The sequence below is a fragment of the Acyrthosiphon pisum genome, chromosome A1 (assembly GCF_005508785.2).
Source record: "Acyrthosiphon pisum isolate AL4f chromosome A1, pea_aphid_22Mar2018_4r6ur, whole genome shotgun sequence".
Taxonomy (NCBI): domain Eukaryota; kingdom Metazoa; phylum Arthropoda; class Insecta; order Hemiptera; family Aphididae; genus Acyrthosiphon; species Acyrthosiphon pisum.
Window position 1 is genome coordinate 101,084,367 of NC_042494.1, and position 22,559 is coordinate 101,106,925.

The 22,559-nt window shown below is 26.4% G+C and overlaps 3 protein-coding genes across 6 annotated transcripts; 1 reads left to right on the forward strand and 2 right to left on the reverse strand.

The window, feature by feature from the left end:
• Positions 1–6,148: 6,148 nt before the first annotated feature.
• LOC100161831 (cytosolic carboxypeptidase-like protein 5) lies at positions 6,149–13,054 on the reverse strand. Of its 4 annotated transcripts, XR_510317.3 has the most exons (14): positions 12,930–12,959; positions 12,588–12,718; positions 12,367–12,528; positions 12,201–12,296; positions 11,960–12,135; positions 11,664–11,826; positions 11,400–11,578; positions 10,943–11,199; positions 10,606–10,871; positions 10,388–10,526; positions 8,021–8,228; positions 7,755–7,958; positions 7,569–7,668; positions 7,140–7,275 (listed from the first exon to the last, which is right to left on the reverse strand). XR_510317.3 is itself a non-coding variant. In XM_008180741.3 (13 exons), exons 3-13 carry the CDS (start codon positions 12,500–12,502, stop codon positions 7,039–7,041), a joined length of 2,061 nt encoding a protein of 686 aa, XP_008178963.1. In that variant the 5' UTR covers positions 12,503–12,528; positions 12,588–12,718; positions 12,930–13,054; the 3' UTR covers positions 6,149–7,038. The 4 variants fall into 4 exon arrangements, 3 of the variants coding, with proteins under 3 accessions (XP_008178963.1, XP_008178964.1, XP_029343774.1); XM_008180741.3 differs by lacking the exon at positions 7,569–7,668 and having other exon boundaries at positions 6,149–7,275; positions 12,930–13,054; XM_008180742.3 differs by lacking the exons at positions 7,569–7,668; positions 12,930–12,959 and adding an exon at positions 12,798–12,923 and having other exon boundaries at positions 6,149–7,275.
• Positions 13,055–13,114: 60 nt separating this feature from the next.
• On the forward strand, positions 13,115–14,296 carry LOC100159074 (U-scoloptoxin(05)-Sm1a). Its single transcript, XM_008180743.2, has 3 exons — positions 13,115–13,414; positions 13,491–13,643; positions 13,728–14,296. Exons 1-3 carry the CDS (start codon positions 13,351–13,353, stop codon positions 13,931–13,933), a joined length of 423 nt encoding a protein of 140 aa, XP_008178965.1. The 5' UTR covers positions 13,115–13,350; the 3' UTR covers positions 13,934–14,296.
• An 812-nt stretch (positions 14,297–15,108) lies between these two features.
• LOC103308056 (protein eiger) lies at positions 15,109–18,408 on the reverse strand. The gene is made up of 4 exons (XM_008180740.3): positions 17,806–18,408; positions 17,093–17,319; positions 16,395–16,543; positions 15,109–15,675 (listed from the first exon to the last, which is right to left on the reverse strand). The coding sequence occupies exons 1-4, from the start codon at positions 18,363–18,365 to the stop codon at positions 15,424–15,426; spliced, it is 1,188 nt and encodes a 395-aa protein (XP_008178962.1). The 5' UTR covers positions 18,366–18,408; the 3' UTR covers positions 15,109–15,423.
• Positions 18,409–22,559: the final 4,151 nt, after the last annotated feature.

Here is a 22,559-nt window from a genome sequence, read left to right on the forward strand (position 1 = left end):
AGGTTCAGGTATCTGACGCATGCGCGTTGAGGTTAAAAACGAGGATTATCACCAGTGTTGTCAGTATTAGTACCCGTAATTATCGTACGAATACGACATAGTATTTTGATGATAAACTACATAAACAGAAATGAATATGTCAGCGCACCGTTTGTTTTCTCTCTCTCAGTTCTCAGTTCTCACCCACTAGTGGTGGGAGTTTCAACTCATACAACTCAACTCACTTAAATGAGTTGAATCATCAAATCAACTCTCAACTCCTTAACAATTCTCAATTCATATATGGTTACCAAAGTCCCCCGAGGCCCTAAATCATATTGATTATTGATAATTGATTCACAGACCACAGCTCTCAACTCTCAAGCGTGTTTGAAATTTTGAATAAATCTCAAAGTTTTGAATATCTAATTCATAATTCATAATAAATAATTAATAAGACAATATATATAAATATATATAGTAAATACGTACATATTACATATTATACAGTTAAATATACTATTATATTAATATAGTATAGGTACCTACTGATATGGTGATCCACTTAAGTGTATACCTACTCGTTATTTCGAAACTTTCAAGTCTTTTGAAATATTGTATTACATTATTTGCTGTCATCTCAAAACAAAATAAAAAAAATGTTTTTTCATATTTTTCATAGTTATAATTTTTATAGTAGCCAAATAGTAGCAAGTAACAAAATACCCAATATAATATTATTAAGTTATATTCAGAAATAATGAAAAAACGCACCGTCTTGCTTTACGAAATATTATCATCTTTTCATTTATAAATAGGTATTTTTAAAACTTTAGAACCCAAATTGAGCAAGTTCTGCCCAGACTGCGAGTCTACGTAACCGCGTTTTGTCTTAAGAGAGAAAAAACAAACAATGCGCCAAATGGAGTATGGACTGAATAGTAAATACTGAAATACTGATTACTGAATAGTAAATACTAAACAGGACATTTGTGTCAAATACACTACTATAGAACAAAGAATAGATCTGATAGAATCTCCTCACGAGTTAGGAAATATAAACAAGTCTAGTTGTTTAGCGCCCATGCGAATTTTTCAATTTTTTTTTTTCGGAAACCTACGTATTTTACCGGCTCCGGTCGCCAAACTCAAGGTTCTCCGCGCGACATTAAGTATATAATACTTAAGCATTTTGTAATGATAATATTATAATAGTATTATATTATTATAATAACGTTATACTAATATTCGTTATTATAATGTTATAATAATATTATTAAACAAAAAATTGCTGTCTGGATAGTGTTGCGCGCATGCGTATTAAACCTAAAATCGCAAACTTTGGAAGGCCATAACTTCAAAATAATCATTTTCGAAAATTTATTTTTACACCATCATTTTAAACTCGTTGAAATACATAAGTTTCTAAACTAGACTTATGCCAAAACTTTTAGATTCTGAGCGGAGTGAGTGGAGCTAGTGGTTTTACAATGGTTTTTTTTTTTATCCTGTATACAAGAAGGAGTGCTTCGATTTCAACATATAGTATCTTATATTCTTATCTTTTAGCAAATTAGATCAAGATGATACTTTAGAGAGGTCATTTTTCAATTTCTCAATAGGTGGTTATTTAATGCCACAGGAAAAACCACTGACAAATTACGAAAACCGCTAAAAACGGGATTTTAATTTCTAACGCTTTGCTTATCAATTATCACCATAGAAACGAATAAAAAATTGTGACGAATTTAAAAATATTAATTCAACTTAGGTACTGTTATAATATAGGCTATAATAAACAAGGCTCGGCAAGTTAATGATTTTTTTAACTCAGGTAAGTTAAGTTAATATGCACCAATAATAAAAGCTAAAAGTTAATAGTACATTTAAGCATAGGTTAACTTAGTGAAGTTAAAAGTTAATACACGCTTTTTGTTAACTTTTTATTAAGTTGAAAAAAAGTTAATTTGTTTATATAACGCTAGCGTAGGTACTTAATTTTTTTCCAACCCAAAACTAAATTATAGGCTATAGTGCTTATACTTTATACAGTATATTTCCATATAAGTTAGATTCGAATGATTTACATTTTTAACTTTAAAGTTTAAATAATTTACCTACGATACATTTTTTTTGACATGAAAACAAAATGGGCTGAAATAATGAAATATAATAAAATTAAAAACAAAATAAATTAACTTAACTTTCTTCTTAAAATGAAAAATTAATTCGTTAATTTCATGTCAATTAAAAAAGAAATTTAGTAAGTTAACAGTTAAGTTAATGAAAAGCCAAAAGTATCTAGTTAAGTTAAAATAAAATTAACTTTTTAACTTAACTTTAACTTTTTAACTCGTTAATGCAGCCTTGATAATAAATAATAACAAAATAAAATATCTAGACTGACAAACCGTCTCCGATCAGAATCGTTTTTTGTATACAAATCAATGAATTCAAATTTAATACAATCTATTATATAGAAAACAGAAACATAATCTATTGACCCATGACTAAATAGACCTAATTAGTCATGCAGTGACCTATATACATGTAAGTTGTAACCTACTGTACAACAGAGCGACATCCACTTATCCGCTTTTTTAATTTATTTATTCCACAGAATAAATAACATATTATTCCATGCGTGTCAAGATGGTCAATGGTCACAGAAAAATAAATATTCTATCACATAAAAACGCACATTGCATTATTGTAATCAATTTAAAATCGATTTATCCTGGATCCATGAAGATTGAAAGCTATAAATGTATTATTCTAGACACGGACATCTTAGTAGTTAGTTCGTGATTCTAATCATTATTATGTACTCTTTTAAGCCCTTAAAATCAGGTCAAGACTAATAGGAAGGGGGTAAAGATGAGAGAGGGCGCGTCCCCAGGAACCACACTGTTGAGGGATTCCCGGAAGAAATTAAGAATTCTACATTGCATTGCTATAAAAAATTAATTAATTTTTTAAAAAAAGGGGGACAAGTGGGTTAGGTAGTATAATAGTTGTTGAGCATGTCATTGTATGAATCATGATTGATGTGCTATTAATTATTATATTGGAATTAAAAAAAAAACACGAATTACATTGCATATTAAAAACGATTCTGAGCAGAGACGTAGTGTCATCCTAGCATACCTAGGTACTTGCATAAATAATCAAATTTAATAATTAAAAAAGCGTCGATCTGATGTACAGTAGGTTAAAAGTGCAGCTCCCCCTACATGGGTGCCAACATTTTGTGGTCAAAAATTTGTACCCTTGTGAATTATTAAAACTTTTAAAATTGAAATTATTTCAATAATAGTATAATTATATAATACTAGCCAACCCGTCACAGCTTCGCCCATGATAGGTTGTTTATTTTGTTTTCGGACGATGATATGTATAATTTCTTATTCAAATTTTATCGTTTAATGTGATCGGCAAGTAAATATAAAAAACGGTTAATTAAAACGTATTGAAACGTTTCTAGTGGTATTAATGATAAATGTACATTTATAGCTGAAGCTGAACTCGTGCACTTCGTTGTCCGTAAAAAATAGCAACTCTTAAAAAAATTATAATTGTTCAACTCTTTTTAGGTGTAACTTGCTGCAGCCTGCAGGAAGTGCAACTCAGCCATCCTGGTAGGCAATTCGACTACGTTGGATCGCGGACAAAAGGAAACCTTTCACCTTGGTAGGTAATGTTCAATAATTCGATTTGATGCAAGCTTGTACCTGATCCACCCGAATAACCAATGGCAACCAATAATAAATAAACACTAATTTCTACTATAGACTGTAACCAATAATAGCAAGTATAATAATTAAATATTTAGATAAAAATTAAATTTCCAATGTGAACCTCAATGTCCCTGCTGTTTGAGCACCTCTTTAAAATAGGAATTTCGACAAATCCTTTCTTATTGTACGATAAAAATATGAGAAGAACTGCTATTCCAAATTTCAAGTTCGTATAATGCGTAATTTTTGAGTTAAAGCGATCAGTAACTAAGTGGTATTTGGATTTTATATGTACCTATAAATTAATGTATTATGCTGTTTGAAATTAAAGCAACTAAATACCAAATTCTAAGCTCAGGTTAGGTTTTTATATAGACATCTCATAAGCTTTTTATTTTAAAGAGGGTTATGAGTATTTTAAAACTGTAAATTGCTTGTACGTCTTAAGATATTTATGTCTTGCTTTAAAATTAAAATATAACAAAGGTGGGTAAGTGGATGTCACTCAGCTGTACAATGGTTTACAAGTGGGTCACTGTATAATGGTTGCTATTAAATTTGAATTCAATGCTATAATATGATTGTATACGAAAAACGATTTGAGCGGAGCCGGTGCGTCAAAGTGGATATTTTATATTAAATTTATATTTTTATTACTAATTATTAAAACGGTAGCCAGTAAATTGAATTAATATTATAAAATTACAACAAAATGACCAAGGACGGCCTGGGAGAAAAATGTAGACCGGGAAAATCTATTACCCAGGCCAAATTTGTATGTCAGCTACTATATAATATTAAGATTTTCCTCTTGTAGTATTGCTTAGAATTATTATTAGTAAGTATATTTTTTTAGTATAAAGAAACACTAATTATTTAAAAAAATAATGTCATGCACCTGTCAGGCCAATAGCAAGTTCCAATAGATCAGGCCAATGGGTACTCCCGGTAGGCCAGGCCGTCTCTGAAAATGACCAACATTTTATTCATGGTTAATGTGTTCATTAATATGTAATATAGTCCAAATTTGTACATAAAATAACTGTGAAAAACCGTTTTTATATTTTTGAGATTTTCAATCCTTAGCTAGTTAGCTATAAAAGTTGAATATTTTATGAATTTTATTTGCATTGAAGCACAAGATAAGGGAAACCATCCAACGCGCGACGGTACACTCCGGAAAATCGTTTAAATTTTAAATTTGATAAATAATGTCAAAAATCTAACTTTAAATGCTTATAAAAAAAAATTGTGCATATGTATTTTTAATATTTTTCAACTGTTATTGTAACAATATAACAGGACTCAGGAGCCTTTAATTAAATTTTCACGAATTTTTACACAACAAATAAAATTTTATTGACAATTATGGGAAAAAAAAACTAAAATAATTGAAAACTGTTCATGTCCATAAACAGCACGAATAGGCAAAATATTTTCAAAATGTTATGGTATATAGATAATGAAAATGTAAACATTCAGTGAATTTTCATGTATCTGCAGTTATTCGTTTTTGAATTACAACAAAATAACAAAATCGCTACATGAGAAATTGAGTGAATATTGAATCTTGTAAAAATATGAGCTTCAAACACTCATAAAAATTTAATTTAATTTGCTTGTAGACATTTTTTTTGTTAATTAATGTAGACAAACATATAAGGAACCTTGTATTACATTTTCAAATCTTAGATTTAAATAGAAAATTTCTTCTAAATTTCTAACTCAAAATAATTTGGACATTCATAGGAATAAAAATTGAAATAAAAATCAACACTGAAAATGTCCGTAGTAATCAGTTCAAAACAAATCAAAATGTTTTGAGCATTTCATAATGTATAGAAAATGCTAATATAAACAATTAGTGAAAATTTCATATATCTATAGTAATTTGTTTAAGAGTTACACCAAAAACTAAAATCGATTTTGTCTAAACCGATTTTGCGTAAAAATTCCCGGTCTTTTAAATTTTTTACCTCCAACAATATTCACTTTCCCATCGAAAAAGATAGCTACTGAAGTTGAAAATCGAATCATTATTTCGATTACTATTATCGTGTACATACACAAAAAACAAAATAATAAAAAAAAACACATTATTGTAAAACCAATAAATTCATTGCTCCGCTAATCCGCTCAGAATCTAATAGAAAATACATAAGCTAAGGGCCGTTCTTACAATGTCGGTTAACGCTAACTGACTGATAACAGATTTTTTTACCAGCAAAATTCAGCCGGTTAAGAGTCGGTTAACTTTAACCGGACATTGTAAGAACGGCCCTAAAAGTAATAACATTGAGTATTTGATTTTAAATAAAGATACTTTGCAAAAGTATTTAAAATACTTTGTTCAAGTACTTTACTTCATTGCATGCAATCATATATTTATTAACAACTTAAGTTCAAAAAAATATATAAAAAATGTCATAATATTAGTCCTATAATTTATTTAAAAAATCTGTAATATAACAAACACATCATATATTATAATTTATAATATGCATATTAGTTAAACAAACACTAACATCATTCGTTTATTTCAAAATATATAAAACTATAAATAAAACAACAAGATTAAATAATTAAATAATAAACTAACAGTCTTTAAGAAACTTTTAAGAATGAAAAAAACATTAGGGTTTTTGAGAACAATATTTAAAAAAATTATAAATAAATTTAAATAGATCATTATTTAGTATAGCACCTAATTAAATTAAAGTCCTTGATATATATAAGATTTATACAAATACAAAATAATAATAAATATTTAAAGAGTACGCAATTATGTAAATAGTAGTTTATTTAAATCATACAATTTATGTTATTATCAGAAAATCAATTGGGTATATATTTATTTTACCAGAGCTCACTTAAATTGCGCTATGGTGTTAAATCAATTTTTTTCTAATTACCATAGTTTTAAATTGTTGTATTAGATCTTGCATCATCACATTGGATATGAGTAACGAGGTGATCTAACTGAAAGAATTCAAATGTATTGGATACAAAAAATTTAACATTGTTAACTTTTGTAAGTACATTAGAAATTGATGATAAATTAATTACTAAAATAAAATACTTGCTTGTAACAAAATTGTATTGTATATTATGTCAAACAAACTAAAATGAAACCAACAATTTTAAATAATAATTTAAATTTGTTAAATGTTTTCTTAAAGATTTAATGTACCAATAAAGGCCTTGATTAAGGATTATATTTATATGTTGATTTAAATGGCCTTGATCCAAAAAAGGATAACAACTTTTAATATTTCCTAATTTTTTTTTTTTTTTAAATAAATAATGTATATTATGTTTTATACTAGGGACAATTATGTATGGAAAATATTATATTTTCTGCAGTATTTGCAACAGCTTTTTGTTTGCTTGGTGTCATCTTCCGTTTTTTTTGATTTTTTTTTAATATCCCACTTTTTTTCATAGTTTTACGTAGTGGGATTGATTTAGTTTTTGGTGCTACAGCAATTGTCATAATGGGTTGCAATAATTTGGATGTAGTCGGATTCATCAGATCATAAGATATTGAAGATTTCTTTATCTGGAATAAATTTAGTAACTTAAAATATCTAACAAAAAAATTTCTAAATAAATAAAACATCAATCTAATATTTAATAGCCAGTTGTATATAGTTAATTTATGATTAATTATTTTAATTTAATTATGTAAATTACATTTGTTTTAAAAAAAAAATGCTCATTACACAGATATTTTGATTTAAAACACAAAATTACTACCAAGCAAAGCTAAATATTTGTAAGCAAGTATAAGTCATAAATATATATCACCAAGAGCCGCAATGAAAAACTATATATAGAATTGTATATTCTTACTTATAGGCTAATTTCCATTATTTATACACAAATGTTGGAAATAGTTGAGAACCTCTTTCAACCTAAAGAGCCATTAAGTTCTCTTTTTCAAGTTTAAAAACTAAAAAAAAAAGCTTGGAATGGATGCTTTTCTAAGAGCATATAAAAAGAACAATATTTAAAATTAAAATAAAATAATAAATTTACTTGTTTTGATGTAATTGGTGTATCAACATTTATGTTGCTGGTAGATTTTGATCCTAATCGCCGATTACGGCTACAATTGTTAATTATATTTGAACGTAACAGCTCCCTTAATCCTGCTAATGATTTAAATTCACTGCTATCTAACCGACTGTTTGGATTTAAATTTGATAAATCCAAAATAGAAATTGCCAATGATTTTCCAACCTATAAAAATAGAAGCAATAACATATTTTTGACAAAAAAGTTATTACATGGCAGTTTTTAACCTGCTCGAAAACGGTTGGTGTAAATTTTGGTGGAATAACACTCTGGATAGGTCTTCTCTCAGAAACAAAATGTACTTTAGGAGGAATATAGTTAACAAATCTGCCAGTATTGTAGTTACATTCTAATGTGTAACTGCGTATGAGACCTGTATATTTAAGAACAGCTACTCGACCACTTCCTTCTTTACTTAGACCAAATTTCTTATCCCTGAAAATTTAAAACTTAAATACAATCTAAAATTGTTCAACCTTGAATTGCACAACTAAAACAAAATTAAATTTTTTCATGCTCTAATAAAATTGTATAAACTGCAGTAGCTTAATAGGAGGACATTTTTAATTAGTTAAATATTAAGTATAATAATTATATTTATATTATTATTCTGTTTTCAGTACATTAAGTGTATAATTAAATCTTATAAAGATTATAGTTATAGAAGTTTGCACTATAAGTAACATACTACATATACAATGACAAAAAATTATAATTAAATAAGTTAATTTTAGATTTTCAATAGTTTCATAGAATAATTTGGTTTTAATTTTTACTATATTATAAATCATCAAATTTTTTGTTTTACCTTCGCTCAAAATAAAACAACAACATTTTAAATCTAAAATTGTATTAACCCTTTCACAGCTTCAGCCGTGCTATTACGTTACTTTATATTATAATATTAAAATTTGCCGGTAAACACATAATTTTAGGCCTGATTCGCATTATTTTAAACTTATATAACTAGGTCAATTTAAATCTCAACATTAGTATTAAAAAAAAACTTTAATAAATGTAGCTCCTACTTTTGAAAGTCATGAAGTTCCATCAATGGATGGCCACTTTTCACAAGCCCCTCTCCCTCCTCAAAAATATTGTAAATTTTATTTTATTTTTTAAAATATATTTTTATGCTTTGATCTTTAACTCCAGTATCTTGTTCAATGAAAAAGTGAATCTAGTAAGTGCATTGGGAAGGTCAAAATTAAAGTTAGAATTTCGACAAAATTTAACTACAAGAGTTACAAATTTATAAAATGTTCAACTTTTATAGCTTAGGATTAAAAATTAATAATTTTTGAACATAAAGTATAATCTAAGATCATTAAGGTATGGTTATTGAACAGAAACACATAAGATAAACTAAAATCAAGTTATTAATATTTATTTTAACCTTCTTATTTCCTATATACATTGTACACTTAAAATTTTCCGAGTACCATTATCGAAATATAAATATAAAATATTACTAAGCCACCAAAATTGTCGAAATTTACGAAATATGTTAAAAAAAGCAAACATTTTACAAAGTATGTAAAAATATGTATTTATGACGAAATATGTAAAAATATGTAAAATAAAACACGTCGTCTTATTTTATTGCAAATCACGTGAAACGAATTTATCATTTTTAATAATTAATTTATCATGTTTTACTAAAAATATGTATTTACATACAAATCCCAGCTCTAGTTATATATAAATAACTTTATTCACAATAATATCATCATAATATATACTTAGTAAAATCATGGGCTGACCGACTGCTTGCTCAGAATCAATTTTCTTAAATGACATAATGTCATTGAATTCAAATTTACCATTTATTACCACAAATCACTTGAAACCTACTGTACCTACAGCAGAGCGACACCCACTTGCCCACCTTTTTTTTATACTCAACTATACAGAATAACATTTTAAAAATATTTAGATTAATTTTAAGTTATTACATATTTATAACACATACCTATTATCTATTGACACTATTTTACGATAAAATAAAATATTCTTATTAAGACTTCCAATTAGAATAGTTTTTTTGTAGGCAATGATTTGTTGTTGAATTCAAATTTAACATATCTATTACAAATACCTATTTAATTAAGAGATACCTTTTGACCTACTGTTCATCACAACTACTTGCCCAGTTTTTTATTCTTATTTCCATATTATATTTATCCCCTTCCCTAAATTTAATATTCTGCTATGAATCAAAATAATAATTAAAAATAGTTATTAATATAGTTAATAATTTAATAACGAAATAGTTGAAAACTAGATTTAATGTTTTTAGTTTCTTTAGGTAGTGAAAATAATGTAAGTCTAATATTTATCAAGATATTTAATTGCATCAATATAATTCAATAATTTGGTTTTTTTTTTTTTTTTTTGGGGGGGGGGGGTTAATCAATCAAGTCTTGTTAAGATTACATAAAATAGAGATGATCTTATTTAATTTAAGAAATCCCTACTACTGGCATAACAAAGATTTCTGATTACTTTTTATACATTAACATATTAAATATTATATGATTTTAAATTACATCTTTTTATGATATTAACTGGAGTATAATAATTTAATTTCTTACTTAGAATACATATTATGTTTGCTGAAATTACAAGAAGTGTAATGAAAGTTTTGATTGTTTATAGTCATAAGTGTGGGATAAACCATACATTCAATGTTATCAACCATGTTGTCGAAATTATTTCCATACATAAATATCCCTAGTATAAAACATAAATATTAAACATAACATACATTATTGAAAAAAAAAAAAATTAAGCAACTTTAAAAGTTGTTAACCTTTTTTGGATGCATGGCCATGAAAATCAACATATAAATATAATCCTGAGTCAATGCCTTTATTTGTAAAACAATCAGCTGTACACAATTGACTCTTCTTTAATAAGACATTCAATGAATCTACATCATTATTTAAAATTGTTGGTTTCATTTTAGTATTTAATTCATCATCATTATTGGATGAACTACAAAAAATTGATGTTGAATTTTCTTCGATTAACTCATCTCGTAATTCATATCCAAGGTGATGATACAAGATCAATGATCTATAAAATATATCACAAATTAAATTTATTGAACTAAATTTTGAAACACAAAAGTAGAAAAGTTAAAAAACCTGGCAGCATAAATAGATGGATGAAGTTTCAAAGATGGTTTCAGATAAAACCGGTTGAGGTTACAACCTCTAGTATCTGTGCGATAAAATCCTTTAGCTACTCCATCTGGATTTAGCATAGGAATTAGTTTGAAAACATAATTTTGACGTAGTATATCAGCTTGTTCATCCTTACTAATTAAATATTTTATCAAACCATTCATCACAAAACTAGAAGGTGTTTCACCTGGATGCACTCTAGCACTCATTACAACGACCTATAAATTAAGTTTTAAAACAAATAAATTGTGGTAATTTTATATCATAAAGATAATTTTTATTAATATAAATTTATACCCATTATTTTAATTTTATCAATTTGACAGATATTACCTCCATGGATAAAATTTAATGTTAAAATCCTATTATAATATTTAAATTATGTCAGTATATATGTGTTTTTATTTTATTTGTATACCTTTTTATTTTTGAAAACATGTGGCCTAGGTTTTTCATCTGGAAATAATCCAAATAAACGGCATTCCCTTTCTTCTGAAATACCTTTAAAGGAACTAATAGTTAATAAATCCACAGAACGATTTTCTAAGGATTTTACTATAGTTTCTCGATAAAAATAAACATCCTTCTCATTGTTTTCTAAATTGTATTTAAAAAAAAAAAATCCTATTAAATACATACACATGCATGCAATAAAAGAATTATTAATGGGGAAACCAAGTACCTCTTAAATCTGATGGTAATGGAAATTGTTTTTCATAAAAACTTAAGCTGTTACATAACTCAGTGTAAGTATAAGGATAAGTAAAAGCATAATATGTTGTAGCTTCAATATTTTTCAAAGAACGGTGACTAAAACTCAACACAAATTCTTGATTATTGTTTATCTAAAAAAAAGTCAAGTTGAGTCCATTCACTTCTTATAATTTATTTAGGTCATACACACTACACTCTGTAGTGTAGTTTATATGTAATTGACCAATGAATACATTATTATGTATGCATTTATTAATTATATACCTGATAAGTTGGTATTTCTTTTATTCTTGACCAGGATGCTTTACAAAACTTTTCATTTAAATTATCTGATTTTCCTAAATCAACTTTAAATACAGGAGTCATGCCTTGACTATACATTTTACTTTGATTATTTGAACTCACTATGTTTAATCTTACATGCATACCAGGAATGCCTCCTTTAAAATAGTGATTCAATTAAAAATCTTTAACTTTTTATTATTATACGTGAATGCACTTTTACCTTTTAAGGCAAAGTAGAACCATGACTTGTAGTTGCATTCAAACTCTGTGCCACCACAGTCTGGGTTTGTCCATAAATGAAATTCCAAATCTTCATCTACAATATTACACATTACATATCTTAGCATACACTCATAAGACAAATAGTTTAATAATTGTTATCGCACCAACGCCTGGAATTTGTTTGCAGACATATTTCACCCGAGCAAGATTAGCAGACTCAAAATTGCTCAAAATTGTATATGAGTTATGGGTAAACACACCCGGCTGAACTTCAGGCACGATGTCTGAGGTTACGTTCATCTTAGTCTTTAGATAATTATATTATGCTTCATAGAAAGTCAATGAGATTAAACATTGAAATTTACCTATTTTTGTGAAAACTTACAAAAGCTGTGTATGAAAATAGTGTATACGTAATTGGCTAAGCTGTATGCGTCCTAAGACAACATTTGCCAAAGTTGCTGATGAGTTATATTTCAATATCGTTCACATTTCACAATTTTCGTCCAATGTGATCTGAAATAATTAATAACCAAAATATGGATCCCGATCACGAGAGTTTAAATATATAATATATTACTGAGTATATACATACAATTAGATAATATAATTAAATTATTAAACAAAAAGATCATTTCATAGGTATCAATAGAAACATGTATAAATAAATAAATAAGTAATATATAAGAAAAAAATAATAATATTATGTTCAAGGTGTTTATAATACCTTTTCAACGAAGTATGACTAGTAATTAGTATGAAGACTGAGGTGGATCCAACTTTATTGTATGTTATTAAGTTAAGCAGCTGATTTTTAATCGACTATTCTTTCAATGGATTTGACCGTCTTTTCCATGACCTTATCATAAAGTACATTGTGTTGGTTATTCAGTTATTGTTTTTCATCAATTGCATAGATAAGTATATAATATAATGTCAATGGACTATTGGTATGGGCATTGTAAATTTGTTTTTGTTATTTAGTTTTATTTTAACGTACACCCGTTACCCATTCAAGTAGTTCGTACCTATATACATTTTTCTATTGTATCCTATATAGGTATATAGTTTAAGACTTTTTAGTACCTACTTATATTAAACGGTCGCTGAATCAATATATAATTAAAATTTTATTTTATTTTAAAACAATGGCTAATTCGAATACATTTTGTTTATTAGTTCTTATAGCTTTTATTTCTGTAATAAGATCTGGTAAATATTATACTGAATATATTAAGGTGTGGTTTAAAACATTATAACAAACAATTTTTTTATTTATGTTGTTCAGCTGTAAGTATATCATGTTACCAATGCAACAGTACCGACATTGAAAATCAATTTCGTTGTACAGAGTTCATGGATACATACGGCCTAGAACCCAAACCCTGTACAAGTGTTTACAATGCCGCTTATTGTGTGAAACTGGTAGGCCGCTACGAAGGTACCTACCCATGTTATTTTTATAATTTTTGGAAATGTCCAAAAGTATTGTTCGATAATTTATTATAATTTTTGTTTATTATAGGAGGACTTGGAGTTACACGTTACTGTTCATCTCATAATTTAGGAAATTACTGCAACTATGTTCGCCGGCCAGGTGATGTATTAGAATATCGAACATGTGTTTATACTTGTGATTCTGATGGCTGTAATAGTTCCAGCCAAGTAAAGTTATTTGCATATTTGATATGTTTATCTTTTTTGCCATGGTTCAGAAATCTATTATCTTAGACATTAACATTGCCATAATAATCAGATATAGTAGGTTTCAAATAGTACTTACATTTTAACTGTTATAATTACTATTCATTATTTTATATATATTTTTTATAAAACGATCATGGGTACTATAATGAATTCCACAATTTAAATATACTACCTATTGATGTTCACATATTTTTTTGACCTTGAAAGTAAGGACGTTTAGTTTTGAAAAACCAACATTGCTTATGTTTGCTATGATCTGATCAAATATATATTTGATATTATTTTTATTTTTTAGAATTAACGCCAATCGGCTTTTTACAGTATTATAATTATAAGTCACTTCCACTTAGCAAAAAGTAACCATATCATGAACAATACATTTTTGAATATATGTTATTTGACATTGTGGACATTATTTCATGATATGGATGTGCATATTGTGTAATTTATTCGTCACTTTCAGAATACATAAACTGCATATTATTAATCAATACGAATAATTATTATTAATTTTACGTATTATTTTAACTAAAACTAATTAATCTTAATTTGTATCTAGAAAATAAGTTTCAATTTCAGCAAATTAGTTTTATACTACTAATACATTTTAATTTAAATATTTTTGTGTGTTATTTAATAGTTTAAAATTATTTCTTTCAAAAAATCAGAAATGAATTGAAACAATGATATTTTATACCTACTAGTTTCATTTTTTTTTTTTTTTTTAATGTATTATTATTATTTAATATAACAAATATTATGTTTGAAGGTTTCATCAGATCCCTATTAATTTTATATATGCCCTCAAATTAAGTTTAAATTAATTTTAGTAATATGATAAGTAAAAAAAATAATCATTTGTCTTAATTTATGCAGTTACGGTATTTATTCTGCAATAGTGATGAATTGGTTTACACAGTATGGAGAATGGACTTCCAAATCATGAAAACTATTTTCATAATGTTGAAGTGTCCGTTTAATAAAATGTTGTCCATGTGATTTTTTTTTCGTAAAGTGTTCTGAGTGCCAAAAATGCACATGGAAATGATATGGATTGTTTAATGAAGTGTGGACATTTACTTTACAAAAGAAAAATTTCATTAAGTAAATGTTAACAGTGTTATATATTATTTTTTTCTAATGTATCATTAATAACATTTTTATAAAATTACAAATTATATACAAATAATCTACAAATACATTTATTTTATGTTTATTTTTCTTTATTAGGAATCTCAAATCATATTATTAATAATAAATTGTTAAATTATGAAACATATTTTGTTGTAATAGTTCTTTTATTCAATGTGTTCAAATTAAAATAAGGATAGATATTGACATTTTATGTGCATATTGTAATAAATAATAATGTAATACAACCAATCCGTCCAATATTGTGTAACTGAACCAAATTATTTTTATATTATATTTTAAAAAGTATTTTTTATACGGTTTGTATCATTATTAAATTAAATTATATGATTTTGTTGATCAATCAAAATATGCATTTTTATCTATTTTTTACCATCCTTTGATATTCTAAAGAGCCCAAAAAAACTCTTTACAGGATCCAAAATTATAAACCTGTCACTATCTAAACCTCTTATGGATAAGTTATCTTTAGAATTGAAATATATTAGACCTCCAGTGTAACACGAATCTGATGATTGGGTATCTTGATGTCGAGTTGAAGTACAACCAAGTATTTTTTCATCATTTTTCATAACATAGTATCCATTGATGTCATGTTTATCTGAATAATATATCTATAAAAAAAAATAATAATATACTTAGGTAATTGGTTATGATTAGGTTATTTAATAATTTCAACTATAATAACTAAATTATTATTTATTCTTAACAATATTTATATTATGATAATATATTAACCGACCTTTTAATATTTAATCATAAATTCTGTATTGAAAATGAAAATTAATTTTTAGAAGGAATGAAGGAAAAAATTGTTTTTTTGTTCTTGCATTAAATTTTGTACAGAAATTATATTAATAAATTATAATTTTTTTTTTATTCATACGGTATACCTATAAAGTCTGTTCCTTTAGGAAAAATTAGAATATGTGGTAATAGAAAAAAATATATACAAATTATAAAATTAAAAAAAAAAAATACTGCTTTTGTTATTAAGAGGCTGTCAGCGCATTATTTGTTTTCTCTATTTCTCTATTTTATTTATTTTGAAAGTAGAATACAAAGTCAAATAATTATAAAATATAAAATCGATATGTCATACCCTCAAAAATATTATTTTCTATCTTTTTTGTAATAGGTGACTTTACTCTAAAATTACTTAAACGCATAGAAAAAATGATTTTGCTTAAATGTGTTTTGTCTATGTTATGCGTGGGCCAGAGAGAGAAAACGAATAGTGCGCTGACATCCTCTTAATATGATTGCTATCCTAAACTACATAGGTACTATATAAGTATGTAACCCTGTTTAATAATATGTACTACGTTCTTACTTGAGCATAAACAAAATAAAGTCCTGGTTTTAATACTTCAACTTTGCCATTTTTCATTATGAAATGATTTGCGTTGTTTAGATTAATATCCCAAAGATGTTGGGTCCAGTCTCTAAAATCACCATCTGGGTGTCTCAAACGTCCATTTCCTATGAAATTAAAATTGAAATATATTCTTTAATTTCTTAAAATGAATAACAATACTTCTTTAATAATATAAATATAAAATAATATTATATTAATTATACAACCTTAAGAGGACGTAATACCCGCTTATGTTGGCTCCATCTTACAAACACATAATATATCAAAATGTATGTCCATCAATTTTAGTTTTGTGTTGTTAGCTTAAATATAAGAAGCACCTTATCTGTGTTCTCTCATTGGTTTTTTACGATATTTTAATTTTTAAGTGAATTGTAAGTATTTTCAAATATTAATATTTTACATACACGAGCATACACATAACTAATTTAAAAATTAAAATATCGTAAAAAAAACCCACAAGAGAATACAGATTATGTCCTTACATTTAAGTTTGATAATGGGTCAATTCTCTCTAATATTTAAGCTAACAACACAAAATTGGAACTGGTGTACATTTTGATATATTATGCGTTAGTAAGATGGAGACAACACATGTAGGTACAATCTCCTCTCAAGTTAAATTATATCTTTAATTTAATAATTATTATTACCATTGTAATGTGGATGTGTTTTGGTACTATATTTTGAAGAATCGCTTGTAAAATGTGCTGCAGCATTGTCTTGAGTTTCTTTAAAATCTTCATACGATTCTTCATCTTCTGATTCCATAGAAAGTTTTTTTTTTATAGTTCCCATTTTTTTAGACTTTCTTCGTCTATAGGTCTTCACTGTATTTTCTTCTTGAATTATTTCTACATCAGCCTTTTCATTTTTTGAGCTTTAATTAAAAATTAAAATAATAATTAAATTCAATTAGATAGTTAATATTATATTTATTTTAATCTCAACTGTACTATAGTTATAGATAATTCCATCAGGTATATACTAAGAATGTAAATAATTAATTTAATATAATGTGTGTGTAATGTTAGCTTGATATTAAATTACCTAGCTGTCATTTGTATATAGTCATGTTTTATTGACTATTGTTCCTCGATAAACTAACTTAACTAAATTAATAAAATAATTGTATTAAAAATAATAATTTCATATAAGACATCCAGACTTATATGCCAGGTTGACTGGTCATATGATTTACATTCTGAAAGCTATATAAATTGCTTTGAGAGGTTTTATATAGCTTTCATATCAGAAGTGGGTTATTACTAAAAAAGAAACTTTATTAATATTATTTGAATCAATAAGCTCCAATTAATAATGTTTACCTATAAGGAATAATATAACTAGTGATAAAAAAAGTTACCTATTTAATTCATTTTTTACTATTGTTGTTGCATCAATCACTGCGTTCCGCCGTTCTCGGTTTTTTGGTTTATTTGATTCATTTGTCTGATATGGCTTTGCTGGCCAATTATTGTCCATTAAGTCTCTGCCCATAAATCGATCTCCATCATAGTCTTCTTCTACTTCTTCATAGTCATTACCATCAATTTTAGCTTTATGTTGATCTTTGTATGTATTGCTTACGTGTTTAGCTACAAGTTCATCTCTAACTATGTCAGTGAAGGTATTCAAATCACGAATTGCATCCTCAACTGTACCTACAAGTCGATTGATTTGTTGATTAGTGTCCATGTGCCATTTGTAGGACAATGTAACAGTCAATAGACAACTGAATATGCACAATAAAACGGAAAAAATAAGAACAATCATTTGTATCGGTATAGAAGATATTGGAGATTGTTTGGTAGACGGCGACATGTTGTAATTACGAGTGAATCCGTTGCCTCCAACGTACATGTTTTGAGGACTTAGCGTTGTATGTTGGTGGTTTACATACTTCTGGGACGTAGCAGAGCACATCTTGTTCTGTAATGATTTTCATACTGTTTCTCTTATAACATCAATTAATGTTTTTTGAACCTGGATAATATGTAAATTAAACATTTTTATCTAATCTTTAAATAACCTTTGATCTTTTATCACTAGAAACGTAAATAGTTTCCTTTGTGTGTTTAATACTGCTCCAAAGTGACCTATAATTGATTTCGGTATTATTATTCAAAATAATTATCGCATTGAGTCGACTAAAACTTAATAGGCGAGTTGTAACTTGTTTAAGTATTTATTTAGGTCTTATGTCGGTACGTCAATACGTTATAATATATTATATACTTTTTAAACTATCAAATATCAATAGGTACCTATAGATACATATATGTATCGAAATGTCCAATTACTATGATTATAGTTTGCATAACGCCATAACATGTACTGAATTAACTAATTATGAATGTATCAGTAATACATAATATTATACATAATTGGGATTTATAATTATTTTTCATAATAAATCGTTATTTTCTTTTAATCAATTTTGCGGGTTTACAATACAAATATTACCAACTAAAAATGAGTAGGGAATTTTTAGTTAAAATATCTTATTGTGAATTAACATTAATTAATCTATAATCATAGGAGATAATAATAAAAAGTCCTGATACAGGGATTGAGTGGGACTGGGACATTGGCCACTAGGCATTGCGGGTGTATTAATTTTGTGTTATAAATTATTATCATGATATTAAATTTAAAAACATTAAACTGTGTTTTAAATTAATAATTGAAAATTGCATTTAATTAACAATTCTTACCAGAAACCGCAATTTCAACTCAAAACAAATTTAAAAATGTCTCCAATTTGTATTTAGTTTTCTTACGCACATAAGAAACTATACTAAGAAAATCTGATGCGTGTTTTTTTTTTTTGTCAGCACTCAGTACTACCTTTTGGAGTATTATCATCAATTAACTTTGTGAGTGGTTTTTGGCAAAAATCGAATCTATTCAGTACTTATAGAGGGTAGCAAATAAAAAGTTAGAGTATACTTCTCAAAATAATAGGGAAAAAACAAAAACAAATTTGGGTTAAAACGGTAATGTTGTTCAAAACCAGTTTCTCTAGATAAAAATAATTTTTTTTGTAATTAAAAATTGAATAACTGTAGAATATTGAATTTGACTCAAAAGTCAAAATATTTATATTATCATTTTTAAGACTTGATATAATTTTCAAAATATTTTGGCTATTTTTATATTCCTACTTATTTGAATAAATATTTGAAATGTTCAACTATTTTAAATTGTATTTCAATATATTATGTATGGTGAAATATTTGTTTGTGAGTAAAAAAATCTTAAACAATTAATATAGGTACAAAGTTCCACATAAGCTATTCTTAGCGCAAAAAAAAAATATTGAAAAAGCATGCTCATGATACTTTTTATAAACTATAAACTTGTATAAACGTTTATAAAGTATAAACGATTAAAATCTCAACAAAATTCGTCAAAATCATAAGAGTAAGTATATAAATTATTTTGTAGTTAAAAAATATTGATATTTATCTTCATATTAACATCATCTAAGTCTTAACAATTTAACACAAGATTCTTATAAGATTTTTTTACTGGAAAAAAAAAATTAGACAAAGTCACATTATTTTTACGAGCGATAGGTACCTATTTTAACGTATATTGATTTATCGTGAAACGATTTTTGTTAACTCAAACAATATTAACTGTTGAAACTTGAAATTTCCCACTTTTACCGTTACTTGATATTTTTTTAAATATAGACACAGCCACAAAGGTATACATTTTTTTTTCATAGATATTATGTGAAATTCAAAATTTTATGAAATTGGATATTCAAGGAATAAATTAAAATTATTGTTGTTATGTTACTATTTAAAAAAATATTATTAATACGAACATTTTGCCACTAAAATTAAGTATTACCTATGTAATCCCAGTAATCCCCAGTCTCCTACACTGGATACCTACTACCTATAAATTATAATACAGCAGAGCGACTTACTCTTTTTTGTTTGTTTTATTTTATATTAATATAATTCAATAATAATCCAAAAAATAATAATTATAATAATTACTAAAATTATAAACACATCTAAACAATACCGGCAGTTATGTGTTCTTTCGACTTTCAATTTACACAGACATTATGTAAATAATTTAAATTAAAATATAGACTTTTTAGTGTGTTTTATGTCAATGGTGATCGTTATCGAGTTTCAATGTTAAAGCATTGTCACTATAAATATTAATATTTCTTATATTATATAGAAATCGTCGTTGCAAACACTGAGCATTGAACCTTAAAATCATATTTTAGGATGTAGGTTGATATTTGGAGTACCTATCATTTGTGAATTATGAATATATTTCAACTTTATGGTAAGGTGTTAAATTATGGACGACAAGATAGAATGTAAACTGTAAACTTATTGTAGTAAAGTGTAAAGGCACCTTAAAGAATTTTCATAAATTATTTTTACCTATTTTAGACCATTATTGATAGGTATAGGATAAAATAATATAGGTTTAATATATTATATAGGTATTGGGTATCAGTGACTTAAATTTTAAATTAAATGAAGGTTGAATGTGTGAATACTGAATACTGACAACTAACAACTGACTATCCAATAACCCAAATTAACCTATACATGACTCAACTGACCGCGGAAAGTATAAACACTTAACAAAATAATAATACCGGTATATAGGCTAACCAGTTCTCTAATACCATAGAATATAGAATGGTAAGATACTGTTATCTAGACCTTATAGTGGTAATCATTACGCTGGTCACACTATATATAGCCAATATACGTATTGATATGTATTGATACGCTTTATACACTGCAAATAACAATAAAGCAAATCAAAATCTAAAACGAATTACCATAATCCAAGATGGAGTGACTTTTGTACTCATTCATAATGTACGTTAACGAATTTTTTTATCTACAAAACTCGAATATTCTTAGAAATCTGTTAGAAATCTAAGTGGCATAGCAATATTGTTTATATACATTTATGTTATTAAGTATTGATAAATAATTGTATTCAGGTGTTTGTACTAGGTACGACGTAGTTATAGTGCCTATTTCCGACAAGTGTGTGTGTTTAATGTATTTGTGCAGGAAGTTAGAAAAAAATCTCTTATCGAAATATTAATTATACACATGACATAGTATTTATATCTATACAAAGATACGACAAGATATGACATTTCAAAAATAAGTACCTATAGTATTCGTCATTATTGACCAGATCAAAATAAAAACTATTCAAACTATATAATAATATAATTTATATTTTATACTATTAGTCATTAATTACCTATCATTCATCACATATTATACTATAGTGTAATATTATTGTAAACACAAGGTTTTATTTGTTCCATATTACTAGTAATCAGGCACGGATTTAGAAATAAAAAAGGGAGCGAGGGCTAGATGAAAAAATGTTCGATTATAATTTATCACTTCTAAATGTCAATAAGCAATCTTAATATATATAAATCTCGTGTCACAATGTTTGTCCTCAATGGACTCCTAAACCACTTAACCGATTTTGATGAAATTTTTTACACCGCGTGTAATTTGGTCCAACTTAAAAGATAGGATAGTTTTTATTTCAAATTTTTTAATACATTAAATATTTTAATTAACTTTTTAATAAATTTGTATAATTGCATGGTGTATTTCGGGTTTTCCCGTAGCCGACCGCGATAATATCTATCTGTAACCTGACCTTTTTTCTATTGTATGTGTTTTATCGTCGGTGGCGTGTAGATATGAATTGTTCCGAGAATTATCTCCATAATACGTGTAGATATGAATATTATCAGCCAACAACCAAAAATATTGGGCACCATTTGACATACTCAATAGTTTACTATGCTCTATGATTTCCAAAACCATTAATAAACTACAAATAAAAAAAAAATATATTTTCTCATAGGTACGTAATAACCATAGCCACAGTAGGAGCACAGGAACAATAATTTCAATTTATACATGTAAGTAATATCACAAACTTTTGTTAATTAATATACCAATGAGAAAATGGCACAAAGCTCCCCACAATTTTTCAATAATTGTACAAAAATTTTTATATTATTTTTATTTAACGTCCATTGAAAATTATTTTTGACTTTTCACTTATTATTTCAATCTGCTATGA